Source organism: Aythya fuligula, chromosome 20 (genome assembly GCF_009819795.1).
Source record: "Aythya fuligula isolate bAytFul2 chromosome 20, bAytFul2.pri, whole genome shotgun sequence".
In the NCBI taxonomy this organism is placed as follows: Eukaryota; Metazoa; Chordata; class Aves; order Anseriformes; family Anatidae; genus Aythya; species Aythya fuligula.
This window is the reverse complement of record NC_045578.1, coordinates 8248526-8273961: the sequence shown is the minus strand read 5'-3', so window position 1 is coordinate 8273961 and position 25436 is coordinate 8248526. Positions and strand designations below refer to the sequence as shown.

Genomic DNA, 25436 nt, shown 5'->3' with positions numbered 1-25436 from the left:
CGAGGTCAGCTCTCCCAGACTGCCTTCACGGTGCCGGGAGCTGCTGTAAATGCCAATGTTGCCCGTGCTGGAGCTACAGAAGTCTCTGAGGTGGAGAAGCCAGGAGAGAGAAGAGCTACGAGAGGGAAGTGCAGGCAGACAGCAGCGTCTCCCTGCCTGGGGTGTGTTCTGGGAGAGGTCCGGCACGGCCCCGTCCCAGCCGCTGCAGTTGTGGGGCAGTCGGACAGAAAACGCCCAGCAGCTAAACGTCAGCAACCATTTAATTCATTGCAGTGTCACAGTCCCACGTACAGCCAGAATTACACCTCGGCCAAAAAAACATTAGAAGTGGCATTTTATACAGGAAAAAAAAAACCTCTCCTTTATCCCACAGAGATGTAAATCCCCAAAAGCTAACGTACACACAGACAGACGTGCCAAATCTGATAAATACCCAGGAGTCAGGGGGATGACATCCTTAAAAGTGAAAGTAGAAAATTGCAAAGTTGCCCTCTAGAAGTAGAACTTGACTGTAAGTCTTCAAAGGTTGAAACTAAAAATTCATTCTTTCTTTTATTTCTTATCTCCAGAATGAAATGCAGATAATGAAACAGGAGAAGCCTTCAGGGGAAGATATGCGACGATAACTTGAACATCATATTCAGCTATTCATAATTTAGTTAGAGAATCATCCAGAGTCATAGCAAAGAAAAAAAAATTAATCTAAAATAAATTATTTAGCCCCCCTGGGGAATAAGGAATCTCTGCAAAGCCATGTTCCCTCCGCCCCTGCTGTTGTATCTGATAACGCGTGAGCCATCCTGCACGCGCACCGCGAGATAGCGCGTCCTCTGGGAAAGGCTCTTCACAACCCCAACGCTCTTCCCGACACCCTTCCCTCTTTTGTCACCTGACGCGAAATCCAGAGAAAAAAATTAATGAAGCAATGTTGGACTTGGGGAGATTTGTAAAACTGGAGTGATGAGAAACTGCCGTCCCTCGTAACTGCTGCTGGGGCATCACTGCAGCCAGGGTCCAGGGCTGGGGAGACCCCTGAAAACGTGTCCTAAAGGGACGGTGTGGGTGTAGTAGGCTCACACCTCCCTGCAGCAGCAGCTGGGTGTTAGCAATACCTGACTAATGAGGGTTTCATCTCTGTGGATTTATTCTTTCTGCTGGAATCCCGTGCTCAAGTCCCGACTGTTCGGGCGCAGGCTGACTTGCTGGCTGTGCAGAAGGAGTACAGGGTTTTACCGAGCCAGGCACGAGATCTACCCTCCCAAAACCACCCAGCCAAGGAGAGGGAAGGGGTGTAGCTCGCACCCCTGCCACCGCCCAGCCCCCTGCCCTGAGACAGAACCAAAACGCAACCAGGTAGGCACAGGAACCTCTCATTTCCCCCCCGGAGTTCTGGTGAATCTCCAGGTTTGGGTGCACACAGCTCATTTTCCTGCAGTGTGCTTCACCCCTTCCTCCGTCCCATACATGCCACAGTGAATACTAAAATTCAGAGTGACCACAGCCCCCTAAAAACATAGTCCTAAGGCCCAACTTTATGTGGGGGGAGCCCTCCCGAGAAGGCGTCTGACAGCGCGATCACTCCTCACCTCCCAAACTGTTACATGACTTTTTATTTCCTGCAAATCCGAGTGAAGCTTGAGTTAAAATAAAGCAGGCACAACTGGTTTATCTGCCCCTAAATCCATGTGGGATTCAATTGTTTACCGATCAGGCATATGCCTCCCAAGAAAAGCACACAGAGGAGTTTAGGAAGAAATCCAGCGTCACTAACGAGGAGATGACACGTCCCTGCCTGAAACTCCTCTGGGAGGCTTACACAAGGGGCAGGGGAGGGATGCTGATGTCCACACACCCCCGGCCAGACCCTGCTCTGTGCTGGCTTTGTGGATGGGTGCCAGCGTGAGCTGGACCCCCATGAAGGGAGGCCCAGGTTATCTGAATTATTTCACCTCTGGTTCTCCTCTCCCCTCTCAAAGGAGGAGGAGGAGGAGAAGAAGGCCTTTGAAGTCTGAGGCTTGTGTAAGCATCCTGTCCGGGAAGAGGCCCTGGCAGCTGCAGGCTCCAACAGTTCCAGCATCTCTCTGTGCAGGGCAGCAAAGGGGCCACAGGGGCAGACCCAAGCTCTGGCCATGTCCCTTGGCATGAGAACCAGGGCTGGTACCGTACCACGCTTATCCCATGAACTTAGCACACTGATCCCTTATCCCACCGTGGAGGGAAGGCGAGATGCAGCACGGGAACTCCCATCAGGGACAGGGGTGAGCCCAGCACATGCGACACGGAAATAATAAGGAGCTGGAGATGGGCTCCATAGCATTCAGTTTGGCCTCTAGGGTATCAGGCAAGGCTCAGAAGGCTTTCATTCATTCAGCCCTCTCCCCCTGTTCTGAAAAGGAGCTGCCTTGCTGTTTTTCCTGGTGGTTTGTGTGTGCCTGTTCTGGGAGCAGGGCTGAAACCCACATTGGGCATTTCCAATGGTTTCACTGCAGACGCCTGGAGCTCAGCCGTTAAAGGTTTTCCTCCTCCTTTTAGTTTTGTTTGTTTTGTTATCGCCCTCCCTCCCCCCAGAATAAATAATGAAACAGAGGAGCAGCTCTGAAAGCAGGGAGTGAGCAGTAACACCGAGTTCTTGGGCAAAAGCCTTAGTGCTGCAGCAGCAGAGCCTGGCTGGGCTGATGGCCGGGATGCCAAGCGTATCGCAGCCGGATATCCTCTGAATCCACCCAAACCATTTCTGCAGCTGCTGACCTCCAGGTACCTGTTTTCTCCACCACACGGGGTTTCACTCATGCTAAGCTACCTAAAGGCGAACACCTTGGTCAGATTCTCCCTCAGTCTGAGCAGAGCTGCAGTGCCACGGCGTACGATGGTTAACGGATCACAGGGCACGACAATCACGGGACACCAATTTTTCAGCAGCAGCATTCTGTAAAACATAAGTCCGAAGAGCTTTGCTCCCAGCGACTGGAGCTAGTCCTGAGCAACAGCCTTTTCTCCTGCGGGCTTAGAGTCTTTTTTTAATGAGCTTCTCCAGTTTCCGTATCCGAGAGGACTCCTGCTCCGGCGTGGGAGCGCTCAGCGAGAGGGAGCCGCTGCTCTCTGCTCCAGAGGGCGGTGCTGGGAGGCGCTGGCGGAAGAGGTCCAGCATGCTGCTTTGCTCGCTCCTCTTCAGGCCCTGCGAGAGCAAAGAGCAGTGAAGCCATGAGGTTAGACTTGCCTGATCGAGGAGCAGGCGTGCACGATGACAGCCACGGCAGAGCCTGTTTCAAACCTCGATCCTTTGTTTGCCCACCAAGCGCAGATCTCTGGGTGATCCAGAGGCAACTGAGCTCAGCCCCAGCACAGCTGTAAGCAAGGTAAATGAACTGAAGAAATACTCTTCATTAGCAACTCCAGACACTTTCAGAGTACAGAGGATACACTTGCCTTAAAGAGTGCTTTGCCCACTCCCAAACCCCTCTATATTTCTACTGAAAAACTCCCCAGCAATCTCCGTACAGGACTGATCCTAACCTTCATGTCCAGTATCTTCTGGAAAGTGTCAGTGCTGCAGTCAGCAAGGAGCTTGATGTAATTGTCAACAAACACAACCGGGGGCTCGTGCGGAGCCATGACCACCTGCCAAGATAAGAAAAAAAAAATCAGACAACTTTTAGGAGGTAAAGCCACTGCTCAGTTCAGGCAGAGGAGCGACAGCAAGACTGGTTTATCATAAAATAAAATGCTTAAGGAACAGGAAAGATGTTTTATGTGCTGATAGTAACTGAGAGATAAATGTGAGGGAAGAATAGCAACGTGAAGAGCAGCCTAGGAGCAGAGAAGAGCACGGGGTCTCTTCCTGCCCAGCCAGCAGTTCTCAGACCGAGGTGCTGCAGGAGCTGTGCACCGCGTTGCAAAGAGCAGCAGGACTTTGTCTGTGTGCTCGTCAGCTGGCAGGCACTAGCGTGTTGTCAGAGCTCAAGGTTTTATCTCGTTGCATGGGGAAGCCTTGCCGGGCAGTCGGTGGTTGCTTGGGGAAGAAAGGCAGCGCTGGTGGCAGGGGGCACTTCGGGAGCCCCAAGCCCACTGGGGGATCGGGCAGCAGGAGGCTGGAGGCTGCCCAGAGCCTCCCTTCAGCTGTGCCTCCCTCCTGTGCAGAAGCAGAACAGACACAGCATCTCACAGGACACCCTGACAGCACTCTTCCTGCAGATGCTTCCTCCCCTCCCCAGAACAGTGTGGGGCAGAGTGAGCTGCTTCAGGGCTGTACGGGTGCTCCCAGCTGCTACATGCTTCGGGTGCAGCCCCTCCTGCACACACCTCTGGGAGGCTGGGCTGCAGCGTGCACCCCTGCTGCCTTCTGCCCTGGAGCTCTGACCCTCCCCGGCCCAACAACAGCCAAGTCAGGAATAAAATTAAAACGGGGACTTGGAGCTAGGAAGATGATTCCTTACTCATTGGTGTATTTTCCCTACACGAGCTGTGAGCTCCATGAAGAACACCTTTAGGTAATGCTCGGGAACAGAAGCACCTCTCTGGGAAGTACATATGCACATGTAGGGCAGGAACAGCCCAGGACCAGACTCTTCCCTGTCTCTGAAAACGTTTCCATATGTTTCCACTGACCCATCTCACCCCACGCTGCATTCTGTCACCGAGACGTTTCTTTCTTTCGCTGCACTTCAGACCAATGAAACATCATAGCCGTGTGTACGCTTATAAAGCCTTAATTTACAGCCCTTGTAAAAATCGTATGCCAAGATGAAAAGCTGGAACTTCAGACACCGGAGCCAGAGGAGAAAGGAAACAGCTCTGTGGGATGTGTGCGCTGAGATTCCCTCCTCCCTGCTCGCATCTGCGCTTTCTACGGCTTCAATGAAATAATTTGTTTGTGCCATCTACGGGCTTAACGATGCTCCCACTGAATTAGCTGCGCTGGTACAAGGACGCAGCACTGTGTGGTGGCACTGCGTGCAGCACAGCATTGCTTCTGAACAGCCTCTGTACTGTGTAGGAGAGCCCTGCAAACCCCGAGGAGGAGGGCATTAGCCCGTACTTTTGATGGAGTGAGAGAGTTCTTACAAAAAAGACTCTTTAATGGACAATTTGGAAGCAGCAGAGAGTCAGGCCGAGCACCGACAGAAAGAGACGACCCGCAAGGCAAACAGAATGGGCAAAGACAAACAGCCAGCTCTGGGCTCCTGCAGGCAAACTGTCCTGCAGAAATACCGGTGGCTCAGCACGAACGGGCACTTCTGAGAGGCTCTTCTACCCCATAACCAAGAGGCTGGTGCTGACACTAGCCCCAGATGCTGGGCTGTGGGTTGCCCAGACTTTGGGCAATCACGTTCAGCCACTACAATTAACAGATCTCCATCAGCATTCAGCCTGCTCGCCTGCCGATTATATGGGGCAGGTTTTATTTTGTAAAAATCTCTCCGTGGAGCATCCAACGCTGTGAGCGTGTCGCTGTTTAATTACTACCTGCTCTGACACTGAGCCCTCACTTGGGGCCGGCAGAAGTGCTTTATGCAGAGGCACGGCAAGGATGGGATGTCTGAAAAGGCACCCGTGCTGCTGATGCCTGTGAACCTGCCACGCTTCCACCGCTCGCTGCCCGAGGCTCAGGGCTGAGCGGCAGCAATCCATTTCCTACGCTGCCTTCACGTCAGCCCCGATGAAGCCAGGGTGATATTAAGGGGACAGAAATTACTTCCACTGCTTTCCTGATTGTGTATGCGAGCTTCAAGGAAAGACCTGATTGTGTATGCAGCAGGCACCCATCTTCCTGCTCCTGTTAACAATAAAAAGCAATTTTTCTCCAGGTCATTTCTACAAAAATTTAGACTTGCTTTAACTCATCCACTAACACCTCAGTCGTTTTATTTCAAAAGCAGAGAAATTCAGAACTAATTTATGAAGTCAGAGAGCAAACTGAATGGTGACACTGCCTAGGGAGCCACAGTGAGCAGCGGGAACCCAGCCCCTGCACCCACAGAATCACAGAACTGTGGGGGTTGGAAGGGACCTCAAGAGATCACCGGGCCCAACCCCATCGGGTCCAACCCCTCCTTGCCTCTGCTGTGGTTTGTGCAAGGCTCTTGCTGCTGCCTGGCCACCCCGCCTGACACCGGTGCCACCAAGTCACATCCCCACAGTGCTGAGAGCGAGTGGGGGACAAGCCCCTGCCCGGCAGAGCACAACTGCAAAGCTCCCAGGGCTTCCCCTGGGATCAAGCCTGACTTCTTATTTCAGAGAGACAACAGCGGGGGGGAAGGGGAGGCAGGGAGATCGCTTTGCTTGTTACGCTTTATGAAGACAACACACTGCTTTTGGGTCATTTTCCAGGCACCAGGTCTGGAAAATGAAAAAGGACTCTGGTGAATACAGTAACCCAGACATGTTTGCACTGGCTGTTACACTAGACAGTAAACAGGTGACTCAAGCACGGCTTGGCTCCCCTGCGTGATGGAGTCTGCACAAAGGCCTGGAGTAACCTGAACTGGAGGCTTTGCCCCGAGGCAGACACTTAGGGATGTTAGCTCCGATTTTCACGAGCTCCCAAGGAAGTCTGGTGCCCCGACTCTTTTGGGAAGCAGAACTCGAGCGCTCAAGTTATCTTGAAAAATGAGGACCAAAACCCAAAGGCTACGTTAAAAGGGAGCGGCAGCAAAACCAAGGCAAATCAGCCAGGTCTCTAGAACAGCTGGCAGCATACCCCTACGAGCACGCATACATTCACGTGCGCTCTGCAACGCTGCGTTCAAAGGAAGGGCCCCCTGGAATTCGCTCGCTCCGGTTCCCAGCCCAGCAGTCTGGCTGGCAGCTTATCAAAAGTCTTGAGTTACCTTCAGGATCATTTCAGCCCGAGTCATGCCTTTCACCACTATCCGCGTGTAGCTGGCGGGAGCCTTCCTCACCACCTGGGACCCAATGGAAGGCAGATCCAGGAGAACCATCTTCAGGGAGTGGGTGTCCAGCAGCAGCTGCAACAGCAAATTGCACCCCGTTAGCCAGGCCCCGTAAACCAGGCTGCTTTAGCTGCTGTAATCCAACAGGCTTAAAAGTATAACGCTTCTCACGCTGAAAACATCCCGGTAACGGGGCTGCAGAAGGAACTGACCCTTGTCACGGCACTTCAAGGAGACAAGATCACCCTCGCCTGTTTATCCCCACGGCTATTTATCAGCACCAGTTGCTGACTCTGACAGAGTTGCTGATTCTGCTTGCAGTGACTTGTGGCTGCAAAGCACCTGGCACAGGCGGATTTCTCTGTCCTCTTCCCTTTGACAGCATAAACTGGAACACCTTGATTACCTGTAGGTGTGCCATTATTTAAATATCAAGGTCAAATGAATTAACACCCTACCTTCTCTTGCAGCTAATCAGCAATTATATCAGGATTTCTGCATTTACTCAACCACTTGATTTTTTTCTTATTTTAAAGAGAACTACAACACAGAACTAAGCAATATCCTGTGCTCACTGACACATGAAGCTCACAGCCTGTTGTATGCTGTTTTTTACCAGACCAGCAGCTATACAAGCAGCAAGGAGCAGCTAAATTCAGCAGAGTGCTCAACTACTGCCAGATAATGAAGTGTTGGGGGTTAGAATATCGTAGAGAAAGTTACCCCAAATACTGCACCCTTCTGATTACACTGTGTGTGTTTAAAGAGGTGAGAAAAGACCGGTGAGGGCTAGAAATCTGAAAGTAGCAGCAAAGGGACTGAGCGATTACCTACTTTGAGAAAAATGGGATGTAAAAGCAACAGTCTGAGAAAGACATGGGAGCTTCTTGCAGTCGTTTGTCATAAGCAACTCGCTTTTCCTTTCCATGAGCACAGCGAAGACGATCTCACCGTGACACATTAGGCACGTGCTTCGGAGGTTTGTTGTTACGGTGCTTTGACTGGCAGAGGGAGAGCTCAGCTGCCTGGGAAGGTGCCTAGGACCTCCCTCCCACCTTACAGGGTCAACTGTGGCCAGACCACTACACATCTGCTTTAACCCTGTCCTCCACCAGAACGTATCTTTGGTGCCTTACACTGACTGTGCAATTTCCAGACAACCAGAGAGCACTCAGCTGTACCAAATTCAGGCCATGTAACAGTTCTCAGCCCCTTTTTACCCTTTTACTTTTTGAGCACAGAAGTGAAATACTACTGCCAACGTGACTGCTTGCTTACCTGTTCTGCTCCCACCATGCTAATGGGTTTGCACTTGAAGAGGTGGTTAATGAACTTGGGAATGAAGGAGCTGCAGAGGAGACACAAAATGACACAAATGTCAGCATTTGGAGTCGTACAATATTCTGTGGCAACAAAGCACACAAGAACAGAACAGCACAGCTTTCCACAGAGACAAAGTGCATGGTTCTCCATCTGACTGGGCACATGAAGAATACTAAATGCGAAAGAATCGTAACTGATTTATTTTTTTTTTTTATATCTATGCTGATCTTAAAGTTGAGAAGTTGCATACATACTCCGTACATAAATTCCTACAGAGTACACATGAAGTGCTACAGTACAAGCTCAAGAACAAGCAAACTATTGCACATGACAACTACAGCAACACACCAAGATTTGTGCAGCTACTCATGGAGTGGAAGTATCTTGATTGTATCCAGGACCTACATTTCACTGCATACTAGTAATTCCATAGCATGCACACTACAGACTGGACTTGAGGTCCAGCCAAGGCTGGAGGTCTGCTGGGCCCTGGCCATTCGCACAGCGCGGCACTCTTCCAGACAGCTCCTAGCCAACACAATCAGGGCGATGAGAAGCTTTGTGAAAAGGAAAACACCATTACCCTCTTTTACTAACATGGGCTTTAGACTCAAAGATTATTAAATGACACACACAACAGTGCAGAAATTGGCAAAGGCAGAAGCTAAGCCCAACATTCATCACCTTGGGCAACGTCTTCCAGAACATCAGCTTTGGTTTTAGCCTTTTGCTTCTTGATACGAGGCTTTGTGGTAGCTTCGCCCTTCAGTGGGAAAGCTGATGCTCCCTTTTATCAGGGGGGCTGGCCAGACAAGCTCCTGCCCTACCAAGCTGCAGCCCCAGGAAAACCCTGAAGTGAGCGTGAGGAGTCAGAGGCAGCAGAGCAAACCCCTCTGGAAGGGGTGAGCCATCTGTCAGGACCATGACACCAATCCTGTTGTCTTCCTTTTACTGTTTTACTTCCTTTTACTTTGCTTTTATGACATACTCTGACTCTTCCACATGGCCTTCGCTGGTTGAACACCTGCAGGGCTCACGCTGTTTCCAGGGCCCCGTCCATGATCTGGTGGCAGGTCTTGGATTTTGGCATCTCTGTCCCGAGTTCTTGCAAGTTGGTCTGGTTTTTGTCCTCTTGAACGAGGTGCTGCTTACGGTGATCTAATTTCAGTGTGGTTCCCCCTTGCATCTGTTGAGCTGTTTCCTTTCCATGAACAAGGGAGCACGGACAGCATCTTGTTTGTCCTGCCACCTGTTTTCCAAGCCAGGGCTTTTATTTTTCACCCCTTTCTCATGAAAGAATGACAAAAGCGTAACTCAGGCACGGAGCGTGCCAAGCTGCTAAGCAAATCAAAAGAAATGGCTCAACAAAGAATCTTTCCAAGCAAAGGCTCCTTCCCTCAGACACAGCCACGACCTCTCTCACTGAATCATCTTTTCCTGGAGAGGTGTCAAGTCGAACAATTTCAAATCATTGCTGAGAACCAGCTACTGGGCTGCCCCAAACAGCTTTGAATTTGGCCACCAGAGAGACGACCTTGGCAACAAAAGCCAAGCAAGAGGAGGAAAACAAGCCCCGTCTCCTCTTGCACTAAAGCATTAAAGCAGAGACATAACCTATCTTACCAGTCCATTTTTCAGGTGTATAAATAATTCCCAGAGGGCAATTAGAGAGTGCCAAGCACAGCTGGAGCTTCGGCAGTCCTGCAAAATGAACAATTGCCAGCAGTTCTGGAGGCAGCAGCTTGCTACGAGTGGAAGAGCACAAGAGGTTAATTGTACCTTTGATCTTGCATGGGGGTCCAGCTCTCTCTCTCTGTAGGGTCAGGCACAGAGCTAACGCTCATGCTGTGCAGGAGAAACAGGGAGAGCCTTTCGTGCTGCATGGTGGCAGACTGGCAGGCAAAGGAACCCCCCTGCTCTCCTCTTTTTCTATTTTTTTTGTGCTATATAACCACACGGTCTCCCACAGACAGCCCTCCCTTGCCTGAAACAATTCCCAGGCCTTTTAGGATGGCCACCCACAAGCACTGCAGCAGGGTAGAGCAACCTTCCATCCCTGCACGCCTGTTATTTCACGCTGTCTTATTGGAAACAGCTTCTCGACTCCGGCAGGACAGACAAGACAAAACACCAGATCCAAGGACTGCTCTGTTTTTTTTGAGGCTTTTTTTTTTTTTTTTTTTTTGTCTAGCAAAGACCGTCGAGAGCAGTTGCGCTTAAGTGAAAAATTTGCTCGGGTTTCTTGCCTGGGCTGGGCTCGAAGTTTGGCTCTCGGAGCGTACCGCAGGCGATCCTGACGTGAGCGGTACGTGCGTCTCCAGCGGTAAAGGCTGCGCGCACGGTTTTGTACTCTGACTGCCTTTACTCCCTGCACATCCACGGAGCTCGACTGGATGCCAGAAATCGTTTGCAGTTTCAGCCATAAAACGGAATCCAGCAAAATCTTCTCCATAGAAGCAGACAAGTCCCCAGCGTAAAAATCAAGCAGCGCGAGGCGGAGCAGGAACCTAAAGCACAGAAACCCCAGCATCTGAGAGGCTTCCATCCGAGGGTGTGGCTCTGCCAAAGCCTGTGTTTTCTTTATCCCCTGCGCTGATGATGCATTAAACACAACGCTTCGCTAAGGCAGACAGAGATGCAACCACAAGCTGTCTCCCCGGCGGGAGATGAGCTACTCCAGGATATCATTCCAGGCATCCTGGTGTCACTGTTTGCTTCACGCCGCCCTCGAGGCGGTGGCCAGCCCTCGCAGACTCACCCGGGCTTAGAAAACCAGCAGGAGCCTCCTCACTGCAATCCTTCTCCCGACTCCTCACGCTCCAAGCTGGATCCGAAGGCCAGGGCGGTCGCAGGGAGGTGCAGTGCAGTCACCCAGCGCGTTGAGCTGTTTGTGATTAACGCCCCGCTGTTCTGGCAAGGGGAGAGCTGTTTGTTTTTCCTGCCTCTCGGCTCTTCGTCCCCGAGGTCAGGTCACCGAGTGCCCACACGCACCCCAGCAGAGCAGCCCCAGCCCCACACTGCTGTGGTTTTTTTGATTTCAGAGGATAAGGCCCGGGGTGCAGGGGAGCAGAGCCCTTCAGCAGCCTGCCAGCACCTCCGGGACGTCGGTGGCTTCAGCTGCTTCTCGCTGTTCGGAGGAGCGAGGGCTGCACGTTGGTCACAACAAAGCAAAAGCGACAGATCAGGTTAGAGGATTGATGCGATTTCGGATGGCAATTTTTCTTCTCCCAGACTTGGCTCGGATCCCTCAGCTTTAAATTTAGTGACTTTCGATGCCTTCTCCCCTGTGGTCCTGTAACTCAATACCAGCCCTACACACAAGCCATTAGAGCTGAGAAGTGGCTGCCAGTTCAGAGACACAGGCATTAATGTACAGAGGAGCACAACGCCTGTTAAAAGGATTTTCAGCGTGGTGGAGCACACAAAAAGCCAGGTATTTATATTAGACAGGCCAGCATATTCCATAAGAATTCAGAGCCTCAAGCACACAAATGCTTGTGCACATTAAAACATCAGAAGGGTTTTAAGTAGATAATGCACTGTTATCACTCTGATAGCTTTCCTGAAAAGCAAGTGGCACAGAACTCTAAACACTGTCTGGCAAAATCCCAGTATTTAGGGATTGCTCTCCTGCAACCAAATTTTCACTTCTGCACTTGATCTGCAATCCATTCAATTCTGGACTGTGTCTTAATTTTCATGTGCCACCCATCAGGGATGTAGTACTATTAAAAAGATTTTAAAGTAGTTTTTTTGCAGGTTTCTGTGATCTTCCATAGAGCAAGCCCTGAGGAAGGCCCTCAGTTTAGGTTTCAACGCTTCTTGAATGTGAGAGTTGGGTATTTTACCTGGAGTTTACTCGGTATGTGCTTAGCAATAAAGTTAAAAGGGAGACAACTAAGCTGAGGTATTAAGAATGTGCTATGAACAGCTGAGTAAATGTTTTTTTATATTATTTATCACCATGTTAGCGATATAAAATTCAAGCGTAACCACACAGAAGGCTTAAGTGCAATAAATTTCGACTGGGACAGTATTTCAAACAGTGATTATGGGCAATGTCATAATATGATTTATCAGTAACTGCTCTTTAATGCAAACTAATGAGTACCCAGAGATAGAAAGGGGGAACGAAGCTCTCAGGCCAGCCTCCCCGCTGCGAAAGCTAACGGTTCTCACGAGAGCCTACTGCATCTTTTCCTGCTGAAGCAGGAACTGAACTTCTGGTCTCAAACCCACACAGTAACTGCCAGGCCATGCAGTTTATTTCAGGATGATTAGCTTATCAGAAATGAATGAAATGTTTAAGTGTTTCGAAGAGTGACATATGATACGTGTGGTACTGCTCCCAAGCCTCTACCAGGACAGCCCCATGCCCATGCAACTGGTTGTACACAACCAGCCAGCTCTTCCCAGGGCTTTTTCATGGGGCACTGGCATGCAGAGCCCAACTGGTCTCAGGAAAGCAGGAAAGAGTTCGAAGTGTATTCCCAAAAAAAGAGACTTTTGGTTTTGGACACAGCTTCTAAGTTTGGACTTCACCCTCAACCCTGATTCCAAAGGCAAGGGGAATTCCTGTCTCACCTTCCAGTTCCTTTCACCCTGCCCAACATCAAGTGACTCGCCGGGAAGACACTCATAATTACCCTCAAAATCCAAATGTACTTTTCCACTTCTTTCTGAAACATTTTTGCACAGAAAAGCAGATTTTAATCTGTTAACTTAGAATTTATTCATTACTCTTGCCATCCTTACAGTCCTACAATTGATAGATAAGCTACTTTAAGGCAAATGATGCACCAAAATTTATGTGCTTGAAGTACTTCAGTCTTTTATCACTGAAGGAAAAGCAGGTTTCCATAACAAGAGCTGTCAACTCCTCAGTAATAGTCCTCTATATTCAGCTTTTTTAAAATGTCCAGCCCCAAACCTTCCGTACTTGGCAAAAAGTGACCACTGATCATCAAAATATTTTATGGAATGGTTTAGGCACACAAGAAGGAACCAATCAGTGCAAATGTCTGAGAAAATCTGCCTCAGCAAGAAACTTGAGACAAGAAATTCAAGTGTCTTTCAACCTTGCCAGCAGCTGCTGGTGCTTGCTGCCCTTCACCACCTCCCTCTGTGCTCTCCCTGGGTGGGAAGGGTCTTTGCCCAGGCACCGAGGAGGCAAATCGTCACGCACAGAGTAGTGAAAGCAGAGGCCCTGAGGGATTCTTTGCCGTGTAGGTAACTTACTTTGCGAACTTGATGCAGAACTGAGTGAAGTACTTCCTCGTGGATGCCAGGTTGTCGCGGATGATGGGGACGTTCTGCTTGATGTGGAGGATTACCGAGGTGACATAAGGACTCTGATCGCCAACGTGTTCCACGTTCTGCCACTGCATCTGCACAGAGAGGAAAAAACAAGCAAAAAGACTGTGTAACTCATTAGGGTTCAAGTGATACGCAAGGAAAACTGTACGAGCTTCCTGCCAAAGGATCTCTAAGGAATAATCAAGAGACTGCCTCTGCAATTCACCACGACCAAGGTTATGTTCTTCGTCACTACACTGATTGATCAAAACCATTCCCAGAACAAAACACAAAGGAGGGAAACCCAAAATGGCCCTTTTTGCACCAGAGCGGAGAGAGATTCTGCCTGGTAATGGGAAACATTAGCAGTAAAAAGGCTTTTGGAGCACCCTACACTGCTTCAATATGTAACAGTTCCCAGTTTTCTGGGATGAAGTGCCCATATAAATCCTGATTACAGGCATTTGAGAAAATAACTGCAAGCTTGCAAAGTCTGGATTCCTGTATGGCAGCCAAAGCTTTAATACTGGTGAGACTGATGACAGATAGATGGAAGAGGTAGAAATAGTCTCAAAGGCCAAAACACTCTACACCAGCGTAGCTCACATTGAAAACACTTCTGGTGTACCAGCCAGGATGCCAGCTTCACCTCAGCCCAAATACACATTAAAAAATAAAATGAGAGGTTGAGTAATTCTTTTTGCGTTTTCATTTACCATCAGCAGAAATGCAACAGACTGTTCCCTGTTAGCCAGATATGTGGCTCCCTCGCCTTCCTCAGAGCTTTATTTGAAAAAGCACAGTGAGCACACAGTACAAGTCGTTTGAAAAAAAAAAAGAATTGGGTAGGACCCTGATGTCCCTGGCAAAACATGTGCATACAAAGTCTGCTGGGTGCTCATGTTCCCAGGTGAAAGTGCTCTTAGCACCGCTACTGTTCAGAGACGATGCACTCTGCAACGTGCTCCATGTAGCAAGGTGGAGGTGCAACTCTTGATGTTGGAGATCGAACAAGAATAAAATTTGTATGAAAATCAGGACAGAAAACTGGGCAGATGCAGAAGATGAGTTTTATCTTTTGATTAGGTTTGTCCTCAAACCTTTCTTCAAAAGTTCTGGATTTTTCATGCAACTTTTTAAAAAATTCCTATCTTTAATTTAGAAACAGCTACTTTGCGCCCTGCAACCCAGCTTGTTCAATTACACCCAAACATGCAGCATAAGTGACTTGATGGGCAAAGAAGCCTAAGTCTTTGCAAAATCAGTGTCTGCCAGAGCCTACACACATCCTACCACAGCTATCTTTTCTTTTAGCCAAGCAAACAAAACCCTGAAGTGCTCATCGCACAGTAACCGGGGAGCTAGCAGGGAGATTTCTTTCATCACTTGCTCTACAGGTTTTAATTCCGTCTTACTTTCAGCTGGAAGATTGCTCGGAAGACAACTGCTTTTCTGTGGCTTGTGGCAATTTTCACATCAGAAGAAAAGGCTCTGTGCCTGCCTCCCTGATGGACTCGCACACAGCCTCCCAGCGCTGGCCATTCCCAAACGAACAGACCGTCCCCATACACAGGATCAGCCAGAAAGTGGGAAGGGACTGCTGAGCTGAATTATTACAACAACAACAAAACAGTAGCCTTCTCATTTTGTTGCTTTTCATTCCAAAAGCAATACTTTACAACCGAGCCTTTAAAGCACGAGCAGTAAAAATAGCCCTTTGTGCGTGTGTGCGTGTGGGTGCGTTCCACCAGAAAAAAACCCAGTAGCTGCAATGAAAGGAATAGCACACATACTGAAAAGTCATCAGAAGAAATACGAGCCCAACTCTTCTGGTAAAGCTTTGTTCCTGTCGTTTTAAATTTATTCCTCCTTTTCCCCCATCCTATGTTTTTCTTGGGATATCCACACAGCCTACACACAGAACCAGCCCCAAGGGCAGGAGCAGGACAGGAGCAGAGGCGTCGCGCTCGGCAGCCCCAGGGAGAAGCCCCAAGCACCCGCACGCCCCAAAGACCCGGGTGACGTGGCTGGCTGCACAGCAGGGACCCGTGATACCCTCAGAGTTGGTTTTCCATAGCACAAACACACAGCCCTCAGGATTTTAGGGTGCTTTCCTAAGGAAGGGGAGGAGAAAAGAGAAACCGTGAGCAAAACCAGAGTGGTTTGGTACAAAACAAGAGCTGTAAGTTCTGGGCATAATGGAAGCCCTAAAGTGCTCCCAGGTCCACCTGGCTGTGAACCCCATGTCCCAATGTGTCCCTATGTCCCCAAAGAGACAGGAGTAGGGTGAAAGAGCCAAACTAGGAACCACCAGGTCCCTGTGACATACCCAGTACGGACATGGGTCTCCAGCTAACGGGGTCGCTTTGTGGATTTAACCAGGGATGAATCAGTCTCCAAGTCTCCCCACGCACACGAGCATCCCTACTCATTAGGGTAGGGATGTAGAGAACATCGTTAGAGGCTCTGGTAGGGGGCACAGGCAGCACCCACACTACCAAGCCACCGCCTTCTCCCCTGACCTTGTGTCACCCAGGCAGGAAGAGGTGGGAGGGTGGAGGAAGGCCAGAGGGTGATGCAGGCAGCAGATATCACTGCCTTTGAAACCATTTTAGTTTGCACTCTGCTGTATGCTGCACCTTGTCTGCTGGCTGCAGTGCACTCACACTGACTTTTATTAAGCAGCTGGCAGCTCCGATCGCTCTACTCTTGGGTTTTCCTTGGATGTAGTGGAGAGATCATTAAAGCTCCGTGCTTAAGCACTTGCTGTTGTCCACTCAATTGTAAGGAAGTGGGAAATTACAGCTGTGCCAGAAGGGTTTTTTTTTTAGCAAAATATAAAAAACAGCAAGCAAGCTACATAAGGCACTAAAATATCCCCCAGTCCCACTTACATACACAGTTTTACATATAAATTGATGTTTAATTCAGCAAATAAATAAAACCTTATCCAGCGCAATCCATAAACTTAATTGGGGCAAAAATATCTCATGCAGCTTAGCAGTTCCTCTTCCCAACAATTAAAAAGCACACCAGGCAACTTAAATGCCACAACGCGTTCACGGTACTTTGTCATCCACAAAAAGTTCTGTGCAGCACCAGGTGATTTGTTGTCAGCACCCAAACTTCCCCAGTGGCTGCTCCTCCTTACCTTAGCCCTCCAGGTGCACACACCAACGTCTACAACGCCCAGGACAGCAGGGGAATTGTGTGTGCTCTGTCCCAGGGTACCACACCGTTAGCAGGAGTCCCCCAGAATTTACAGGGGCACTTGTACCACACTGGTAGCCCTGTCACCAGGAGGAAATTGTCTACATATTTGTTCTTCCCACCATGGTGTTCATGCACTCGCTGTTAAGAGCTACCGAGCCCTGCAGAGCAGCAGAGAACAGGGCCCCTTGGAGCTAGCACAGCTGCTGGCTCTGCACTGGGGACAAGCTATAGCTATCTGTGCCATCAACAGCTCCAAAATACAGACATGCCTTTCTGGGAGCCCACGTTTATTTCAGAAGCAGCTCTGATATTGAAAATTGTAGTGAACAACTTTCACAACCACAGAGCAAATGACCACAAGCGACAAGAGCAAACCTGTTCACTTAGACATGGGGCGGTGCAGGTGGCAGGCTGAAGTGAGAGCAATGCACTTGCATAAAAGTATCCTATAAGATATTTTCAAATTATTATGGCACCAGGGGTTTAGGGCCAATCCCTCCCCTATCCCACATTCCCCTCCTATGGCCACGTTTAATCATTTTACACCTGCTGTAGAATTTGAGTAAAGGTTATCACCTACAGATTTTGTAAAATGGAGCTTTGTCATCATTTACTATTTTTTCCAGAATGCCTAAGTTCAAGAATCAGCAAAACTGAGCATCACTGCCAGCTGAAAGCAATATCCATGATGCTGTATTCCCTGTTAACTCTCTCAGTGTCATCTGAAGCCAAAGCAGATTTAGAGGTGTAAGCATTTCTTAATTTACTTCTATAGTTACCAAATATTTTTGCAAGAAAAAAAAAAAGGATCATCAATGTTCAATCTTGGAGAATATCAGAGTGAAGTAAATGAAAAGAAGCTAGTCAGTGGAAGGGCTCTAATGGAGCAGTGGTCTTGAGACAGACGTGCCTTCACATCACAGGAAAGTTGCAATAAATCAGCCAAACAGCATCAACTCCTTCAATATGGACTGAAATTTTACATTTCTAAATACTAACTGTGCGTTTGAATAATTATATGTATTTCTTACTTACCTGTCAGAATAATAAGCCAGACCTAAAGGAAAGGCTAGAGGAGGGTGAGGGAAACAACTCCTGCACCAAACCCAGGTCTAGTAAAGATCATATAAAGGGACTCTGTCTGATGCGAAGAGTGGAATGTGTGCACCAGTGACAAGTATTTATTTAGTTAATTTCACAGCACTTAACTTGTTTATATATCGTCAGTCTCATCACATATGCTGCATTTTACTGGTGTTCCAAAGACAAAAATAAATGGCCCACCAGCTGCTGCTTTCTCAAGGTTGTGGTTTACTTGGGTGTAAACAGTTAGAGCTGAGTGATTCAAACACTGCTACACTAGGTGGGTTCAGGAGGAGATCTGAGGAACTGTCACAGCAAACAAGTGACACCTGCAGTGCCAAGCCCTTCCTAATGGTGATATTTTACTGGGAAAAAGAAATCCTCTTTCCATGTGGGACATGTACAAGCTCTACTGCTAGCTGCATTCCACTTCAAATATTAGTTGGGGGTGGCGGGGCTGGTTACAGCTGGAGTACATCATAAAGCAGAAAGTTATTAAAATTCATGGCAGCCAGACAGTGTGTTGATCTGACAAAAACGCAGCTCTATGTTTAATATTTCTAATTAAAAAAAATAGTGCAATCCACTTTTGTTGTCTTCACCTCCGTCTAAAGCAGTCTGGGTTTTCACAATACTTTGGCAAGAAACCACAGCTCTGCATTTCAAACACATAAAACCCAGCAGCGTAACTGCAACAAAATCCTTAAGCACTAATCACATGGGCCTCTCTAGGAATGGCTCCATATGTCCTCAAGAGGATCACAGAAGCAATAGGGCTCAATCCCAATTCCACATTACCCTTCAACCACCTCCATCTAACCGCCACAAACTAGCAGGCTAGTAAAATTCCTCCTCAAAGAAAATGAAGATAGCAAATGAGGTGTAGCATTTGAAGTTTCATGCTAAAAAAAAAAAAAAGTTCTCCCAATCTTTAAGACTCTTGCTAGCATTAGGATTGGAAAGTCTGAAATAGATACTTGCAGAAAATATTATACTGTCTGTGTGCTTTAATGTGCTGCAAAAGAATGAAAGCTCTAACGTCAATTATAGTTTTTGGAGTGAAGGATATATTTCTAGCTACAGCAATTGCTGCTCTAAGAAGAGAGAAGCAATCAATATATTGATAAGGCTTAGGGCAGTGTAAAGAATATGTCAAGAGTGAAATCAAGCCATCAGCAGACTCTACGTGTTCCCTCTCCCCAAAACAAATCCACCCTTACCTTGCTCATCGCAGTCAGGGCAGGGTCACAGGCTGCATCCAGGTCCTGCACTAACAGCTGTATGCTGTTGGAGATCACGCTGGAAAAAAAATAAAATAAATCAAGCACAAGTTTTAGAGCAGTATTCATACAGTACCAGAACTGTCTTATTTGACCATGGAAGGAAGAAAATCCACTAGATCCATTATGCTGTGAATATACAAGGCTAAAATTGTACTGAAAAGAACCCTGGAAAATCTGCACGCTGTTCATTAGGGAGCCACACAAAGTGCTTCAGCATAGAGGAGATGTTTTTCAGTTAATCTTTTTGTTTTGACACATAAAAGGGGCTGGAGATCAAAGATGTCAGACTGGGCAACCCCCCTGCATCAGGAAGAGGAGAAACCCCCTGAGTACTGATTAGGGCCAGGTGGGAATTCTGCTTAAAATTTAATCTAGCCTTAAAAAAGAATTAATCAGCTATGCAGTCACAGTCAATATTCTACTACTCACAGAAACTTGTGAAGATGACTTTAGGAAGTACATCTATGTGAGTTCAGAGCGTGTCACCCATTTGGGAAGATCAAGGCAGAAGCCTTATTTACGCTACGTCTAGGACTGCAGCCATCCATTGTTTGAGTTGCTCAAAGACATATACCAGACTAAAGGACAAAGACTTTTTTTTTCTTTTATATTTAAACAGCATAACGTTGCTTAGAGGGATGTTTGATCCCTCTATGTAAGGCTCAGAACCCAATGATGTGCCTAAAGGTGTAACTGATCCTAAGGTAATGGTGAAGAAACGTCGTCTGCAGCAGCTCAGACCACCCTCAGGGGCACGTAACCCAGTGCCTGCACTGGAGACAGCTCCTGTTAAAAGCAAGAAGTGAGTGCATTTCACTAAGTATAGTTTTTAAGAACAACTTAACTTTAAATCTGCTGCAGATGCCTGTTTACAGCTTCAGGATTATGTGCATAAAATATGCACATAAAAATGTGCCCCATACAATTCTGGGCAGATACACAGAAATTTGAAGACGAGGAAGCAGAGGCCACAAGCAAGCTGTTGGGGCTCTAACAGAGAGCCCAGTGAGCTCAGGATTTCAGGGGGCTCTGAACACTATCCATAACCTCAAAACAGATCAAAGGGGGCGAGGTGGGGAAGAAGCATGGATTTCTGGGTTTAAACAACCATAATTTTCCTTCTGTTGAGCTTCAAGAAGAGCACAAAGAAAACGCTTAACCTCCACAGCAGTAAAACCCTCCCAGTCAATTATTTTAAAGGTGTTCATGGTAGCTCTGCACTCTGTGTGAGGAAAGAAATGCTTCCCAGGGTATGTAATCAGCAACGTTTTATCATTTGCTTTATGATCCTGCCTAACAAGACATCAAATCCCAGAAGAAACAACTTGTTTGATGTTGAATGAGTAAATGCCAAAGAGAGTTTTATAGCTATGACTTAAACTGACAGGAGACTGAAAAAGTGCTCTATGCTGGAACAGACTGAAAGTCAATTAAAAAGTCTTTTGTTACAAAATACATCAGGCCTGATGGTTTGCCAGGTTTGGACATCTTTAAAGTTAAACGCGAGCCATACAATAAAAGTTTCCAAAACACATGGTATTAGCTGTCCACGACCGACCATCTTGAGGCAGCCACTGTGGAAACTGAGCAGTGACACAAGATAGCACAGCAACCCAAGCTTTCAGTCAGGGATTCACCCTTAAAAAGGTCTGAAAAATATCTAAAAGAAGGGGAATCTCTGCAGCCTGGGATGGAGCCCAAGCCCATGTGAAAAATATGGATGGATGGAGATTCAGTGGGATCCTGCCCACTGGAGCAAGACAGGAGGTATCACAGGAAGGAAGTCTGAAAAAAGAATACCTTGCTGCTATCTGGGCTGAATCTTAGCTTTAGGGAGAACAGGAGTTGGTGATACAGATTATTTTCCCATCTTTGCCACGGCTTTTTGTCTGGCATGAGGCAAAACAATTATTTTTTGCCCCAATTTCTTTCTCTCAAAAATATTCTACACGTTTGCTAGTGGTGGAGAGGAGATGATGTTAGAGGGGAATATTTTTAGCATCACTACATAAAAAGTTATTTTAATGAATGATAATCTTCTCTCAATTATAATTCCCAAATATAAGATTGGATCAGTCTTTTATGACATCTGAAATGGGGTTTGATCATACTGACAAGGCCGCTGATTAACAGTGGGAAGTTAGAGCAGGAAGGAATGTACTGAAATAGCTTCCTTTCTTGAAATGTAACAGCCACCTCGCAGAGCTGCCAAGATGCAAATGATGTTTCAAATGGAAACTCACTATTTCCTTTCCTCTTTCCAGTGCTCTTGTTCCTTTGGCTAGAACGGTGGGGAACAACTACATCTGAAGTCTGTACTACTGCTGCTCCTGGACCAGCCAAGGAAGAACCATTCCTGCACCAGGGAAACGCCTTTACCTAGGCTGCATATCTGTGTGGGTCCTACTGCTGGCTGGGATTTTGTGGCTGTATTACTCCAGCACCATCTGGCTGACAAACTAGGATGTTTGATATATTGTGGGAGGATGCATCTGCTGAACATACATGCTGAAAGTGTCTGTCTCTCCCGTCAGGTTGATCCTCTCCACTAGACTCGCATCCACTTTTTCTTTGAGTTTCTCTTCCAACTGTTAGGAAACAAAAAAGCCAACAGAAAGGTCAGATTTCTTACTTGACACAACCATTTTTGAAAACTTACGTCCTGGAAAACTCAGCTTCCTAAAAACTAAGCTGTGCTCAGACTGCATCCACAACTCAGTCAGTGAACAACGGAAATCTCTCCTTGCTGGACCCCCTAGACACTGATCTGCCAGGATGGCCTACGGTGGCAGTCAAAGAAGTAAACCTCCAACATCATAAACAGAACTGTAGCGTGACATGCTAATGTACCAGCTTAACACCGTGGCACCTGTCCCGCTAATAAAGCTGTAGTCCAACACCCTGTCCGTGCCCAACCTGCAGAGAAGCAGGATTGCCAGTTCTCGTGGTGAGAGGCCTCGATACAGCCAAACATCACAGCTCATCTACTATCTGTGGCATTTTGAAAGCAACTGAATGTGAGGAGCACTGTGGCTGCAAAGCATATCAGCATAAATACTTTCTCTCCTCATTCCACCTTGCCCCAATATTTCAGGCGAGCATTTTCCCAAACCTACTCTGAATTACTGTTTTTCTTGTTCATATAAAACAGACATTATGAACCATGAGCAAATCCTTTTTTCCTCCCAATCCCATCAAAACAAACTATGTAGCAAGCATCGAAGGAGAGCATCCAGAACTGTGGCTACAGAGTAAGATTAAAAACATACGACTTCTCTCAGGTAGAAACAGCAAAATCAATATTTTTCTCTATGAAATATTGATTACTGAGCTCTACATTTTTGAATCTATGGGAGCAGACACTACTATGCATATTTTAGTACTTTGATTCCTGCAGTCTCCATAGCACCCTAGCCTAGCCTAGAGAGAACAGCACAGCATCTCATGACAGCAGAGGGACTGCTGTTGGGTGTCATCTGAGAGGTGCTGTAGAGGAAAGCTCACCTGCTGGGTGGTCGCCAGACAGTACTCTGCTGTACTAAGGATGCTGCAAATGAGGCAGAGTTCTTCTAAAGTAAACTTCGCCACTTCAGAGCCTTCCTTTTCTTTCAGCAAACTAGTGATGGTGAGCCCGCTACTGCTGCTAGTTGTCCTGGAAGAAAGAAAACCTGTAAGGCTTTCAGGAGTACACAGACACACAAACTGCCAAAATACTCCTAGATTTCAAAGCCACAAGAGGTTCTTAAGACCACCAAGTCCAATGCCTTGTGCAATGAAGGGCAGTGATGTGTAACCAAATTTGCATCAAACATGTAATTACTATTTTGGTTAGGAAATGTCTTTTAGGAAGACAAATGGAACTTGATATTAAGTCTTCATGCAAAAGGACGATTCACTCGTTCACAACATGTCAGGTTAAAATGCCAGCTGAGTACACCTTTCTCCAGCTAACTTCACCTTCACTGTCAGTTACTCAAAATCTAATTAAAGATTACATGAAAATCTCAGTAACTATCAAGCAACTTGTCATATTTATCTCCTCAATACCAAACAGATGTCAAGATGCATTTGAAACTTTGGTAACCCATTTTAAAAACTGATGATATCAACAGAGAAAATCATAGAGGATGCGGCTTCTTTCCACTGTGCTCCAGTGATTAACTGCTGTGTATCAACAGAGAAAGAATTAGAACAGTTTAGAGTCAGGAAATTCCCTACCTCTCAACTCTTCATAATCCAAATCCATTAAAAAAATAGGACAGTGATATTTATCTTGGACAGCAAAAATGGAGCACACAAAAAAAAATGTGTACAAAGAATGCAACTGAGGTCTGATGGAGAATGCACATAAAATTTTATCTTTCCACTTCTCTGGATGCAACCCTCTCCCCTTCCATCTGTGAAAGATTTTACTGGCTTCAGAAACTCATTCTGCTGCTCCTAGGTTTACAAGGAAAACAAACTGAAGATGGCAAATAGCATAACAAAATTGTCTGTAGTTAAGTTGGCTATATCTCAAAAACTTTAGCTTGTGCACTCACATCGGTGTAAACCTCTAATGACTTATATTTTCACTGCGTTTCCACCTACAAGTTTTATTCATGCATATATAAAATTTTACAGAGCAGAAAGTTACAGGTAGGCACTCCAGCATCACACAAATAAACCACATTCATTATAAGTTATATCTATGCATAACGTTGAGCTTATATCGCTAGGGAGCTAAGAATCAAAGTGTGAGCTTTTTCCCAAGCAGCAGGGTATGGGCAATATTGAAAGACAGATCTTTCTGACAAGACTTGGGCTGGCATTTCAAAAGGAACTTCAAGAAACAGTAACTCTGACTGTTAATCAAAGCCAAATATGAATTTAGCTTCCAGGGACCCTTAAAAAAATAAAAATAAAAAAAGCCATGACAGACCATTTGGTCTCTTGCTGTTTCTCATAACAACAAACTGAACATTTGAGAAAATTGTGAAGTAAATGTAGTCACACTGCTGCTCTGTGCTTTCTTTCACAGAGAAAAATAAGTGTTAACAAGTATGTATTTATTAATTATCTTCACGAAGCATCTGCTCCTTGCTGGAATGTCTCACCAGACTGTGCTGAAGCATTTGGGAAGCTAAACTCACTTGGGCAGGTTTCCAGACAGAATTTTCCAGGCGTATTCCCGAAGGTACTTCTGGAATATGGTGGTCAGGGCTATCATGGGCTCGCCTGTGCTGAGCTGGGAGCACTGCACCATGCACTTCTTGTAGTAAACAAAGAGGTCGGCACAGCTGGGCAGGACGGCTCCTCCTTCATCCACGTTGGGCTTGGGAGGACCTTGAGCCTTGAAGTCAGCCACAAACCTGTCGATCAGCTCGCTGAGATTTCTACAGCAGGGAAACAACAGGAAGATATTTTAGTATGTTGGGGGAGGAAATGGATGGAAGAGAGAGTTATGCCTAAAACCAGATGCCGTCTTGTGACACCAACAAACATGTTTTAGCGGTTTGATGTTCCAGCCCCTTCTCATCCCCACCCTCCCAGCACAAACCTCGTGCAGTAATGAAGACTGGGTGGATGAGTAACGATCCTTTGTACTCAGAGCTTTAGTGGCAGCTTCAATCTGTTCTCCAGTCACATAGAAAAGCTCACAAGTGTGCCAGGGCTGGGTTCAGCACATTTGATGCACACTCGAGTTTCATTCCTGGCACCGGCAGAAGGAACAGTCGGACTGCCCATATCAGCAGCCTTGGGGATTGTGGCTTTCAAGGGGATGTGCTCAGAATGGTGTGCCACTGCCACTGCTGGGTCCCATTTGGAAACCACCTGGTTTGGCACAACATGACACATCCTTTATAGCAGTTTTATTTAGCACGAGCACAAAGTGCACTTCCTACTTAAACTCTTTTTTAAAGCCCAAAAAGCCCCACTATTGTCTCCAGTGATTCATTATAACCTGGTCCTTACTCAAATATTTTGGTCTTTATACAACAATAAACTTCGCTCCGCTGTTTCATCTTGACAAAAAGGCTTTTTTAGCATGGCAGAGGGCCAGAGCATACACAGAACCAAAAGAAACCCTCTGATCTTGGGGAGTTCCGCTGGTCCTATTCCTCCAGGGGCTGCACATCTCTGTCTCTGGAATACATAGACATTTCAGATGACAAAATACCACTCCACTGACCAACATGAGCTGTGAAGCTCACATATTTTATACTCCTGTTTCCTCTACAGTCTTGGTTCTGCTTCTTCCAGCTCTCCCTTTCCCATGGCACAACCAGAACACTTACTGCTGAGTCACCAAAGCTTCTGGCTATGCTGTGCATGATCCAAATTAAAAAAAAAATAGCCTGTCAAAGAG

General features: G+C 47.0%; 1 protein-coding gene across 1 annotated transcript in view; it reads right to left on the bottom strand.

The window, feature by feature from the left end:
- Positions 1–242: 242 nt before the first annotated feature.
- Positions 243–25436, bottom strand: part of VPS53 (VPS53 subunit of GARP complex) — a 61179-nt gene continuing 35985 nt past the window's right edge. Inside the window, exons 14-22 of the mRNA XM_032200848.1 lie at positions 24220–24462; positions 22592–22739; positions 21593–21675; positions 19025–19103; positions 13452–13600; positions 8169–8238; positions 6828–6965; positions 3514–3618; positions 243–3175 (exon numbers count right to left, since the gene is read on the bottom strand). Coding sequence (XP_032056739.1) covers positions 3005–3175; positions 3514–3618; positions 6828–6965; positions 8169–8238; positions 13452–13600; positions 19025–19103; positions 21593–21675; positions 22592–22739; positions 24220–24462 — 1186 coding nt within the window. The 3' untranslated portion in view covers positions 243–3004. The remainder of the gene's footprint in view (positions 3176–3513; positions 3619–6827; positions 6966–8168; positions 8239–13451; positions 13601–19024; positions 19104–21592; positions 21676–22591; positions 22740–24219; positions 24463–25436) is intronic.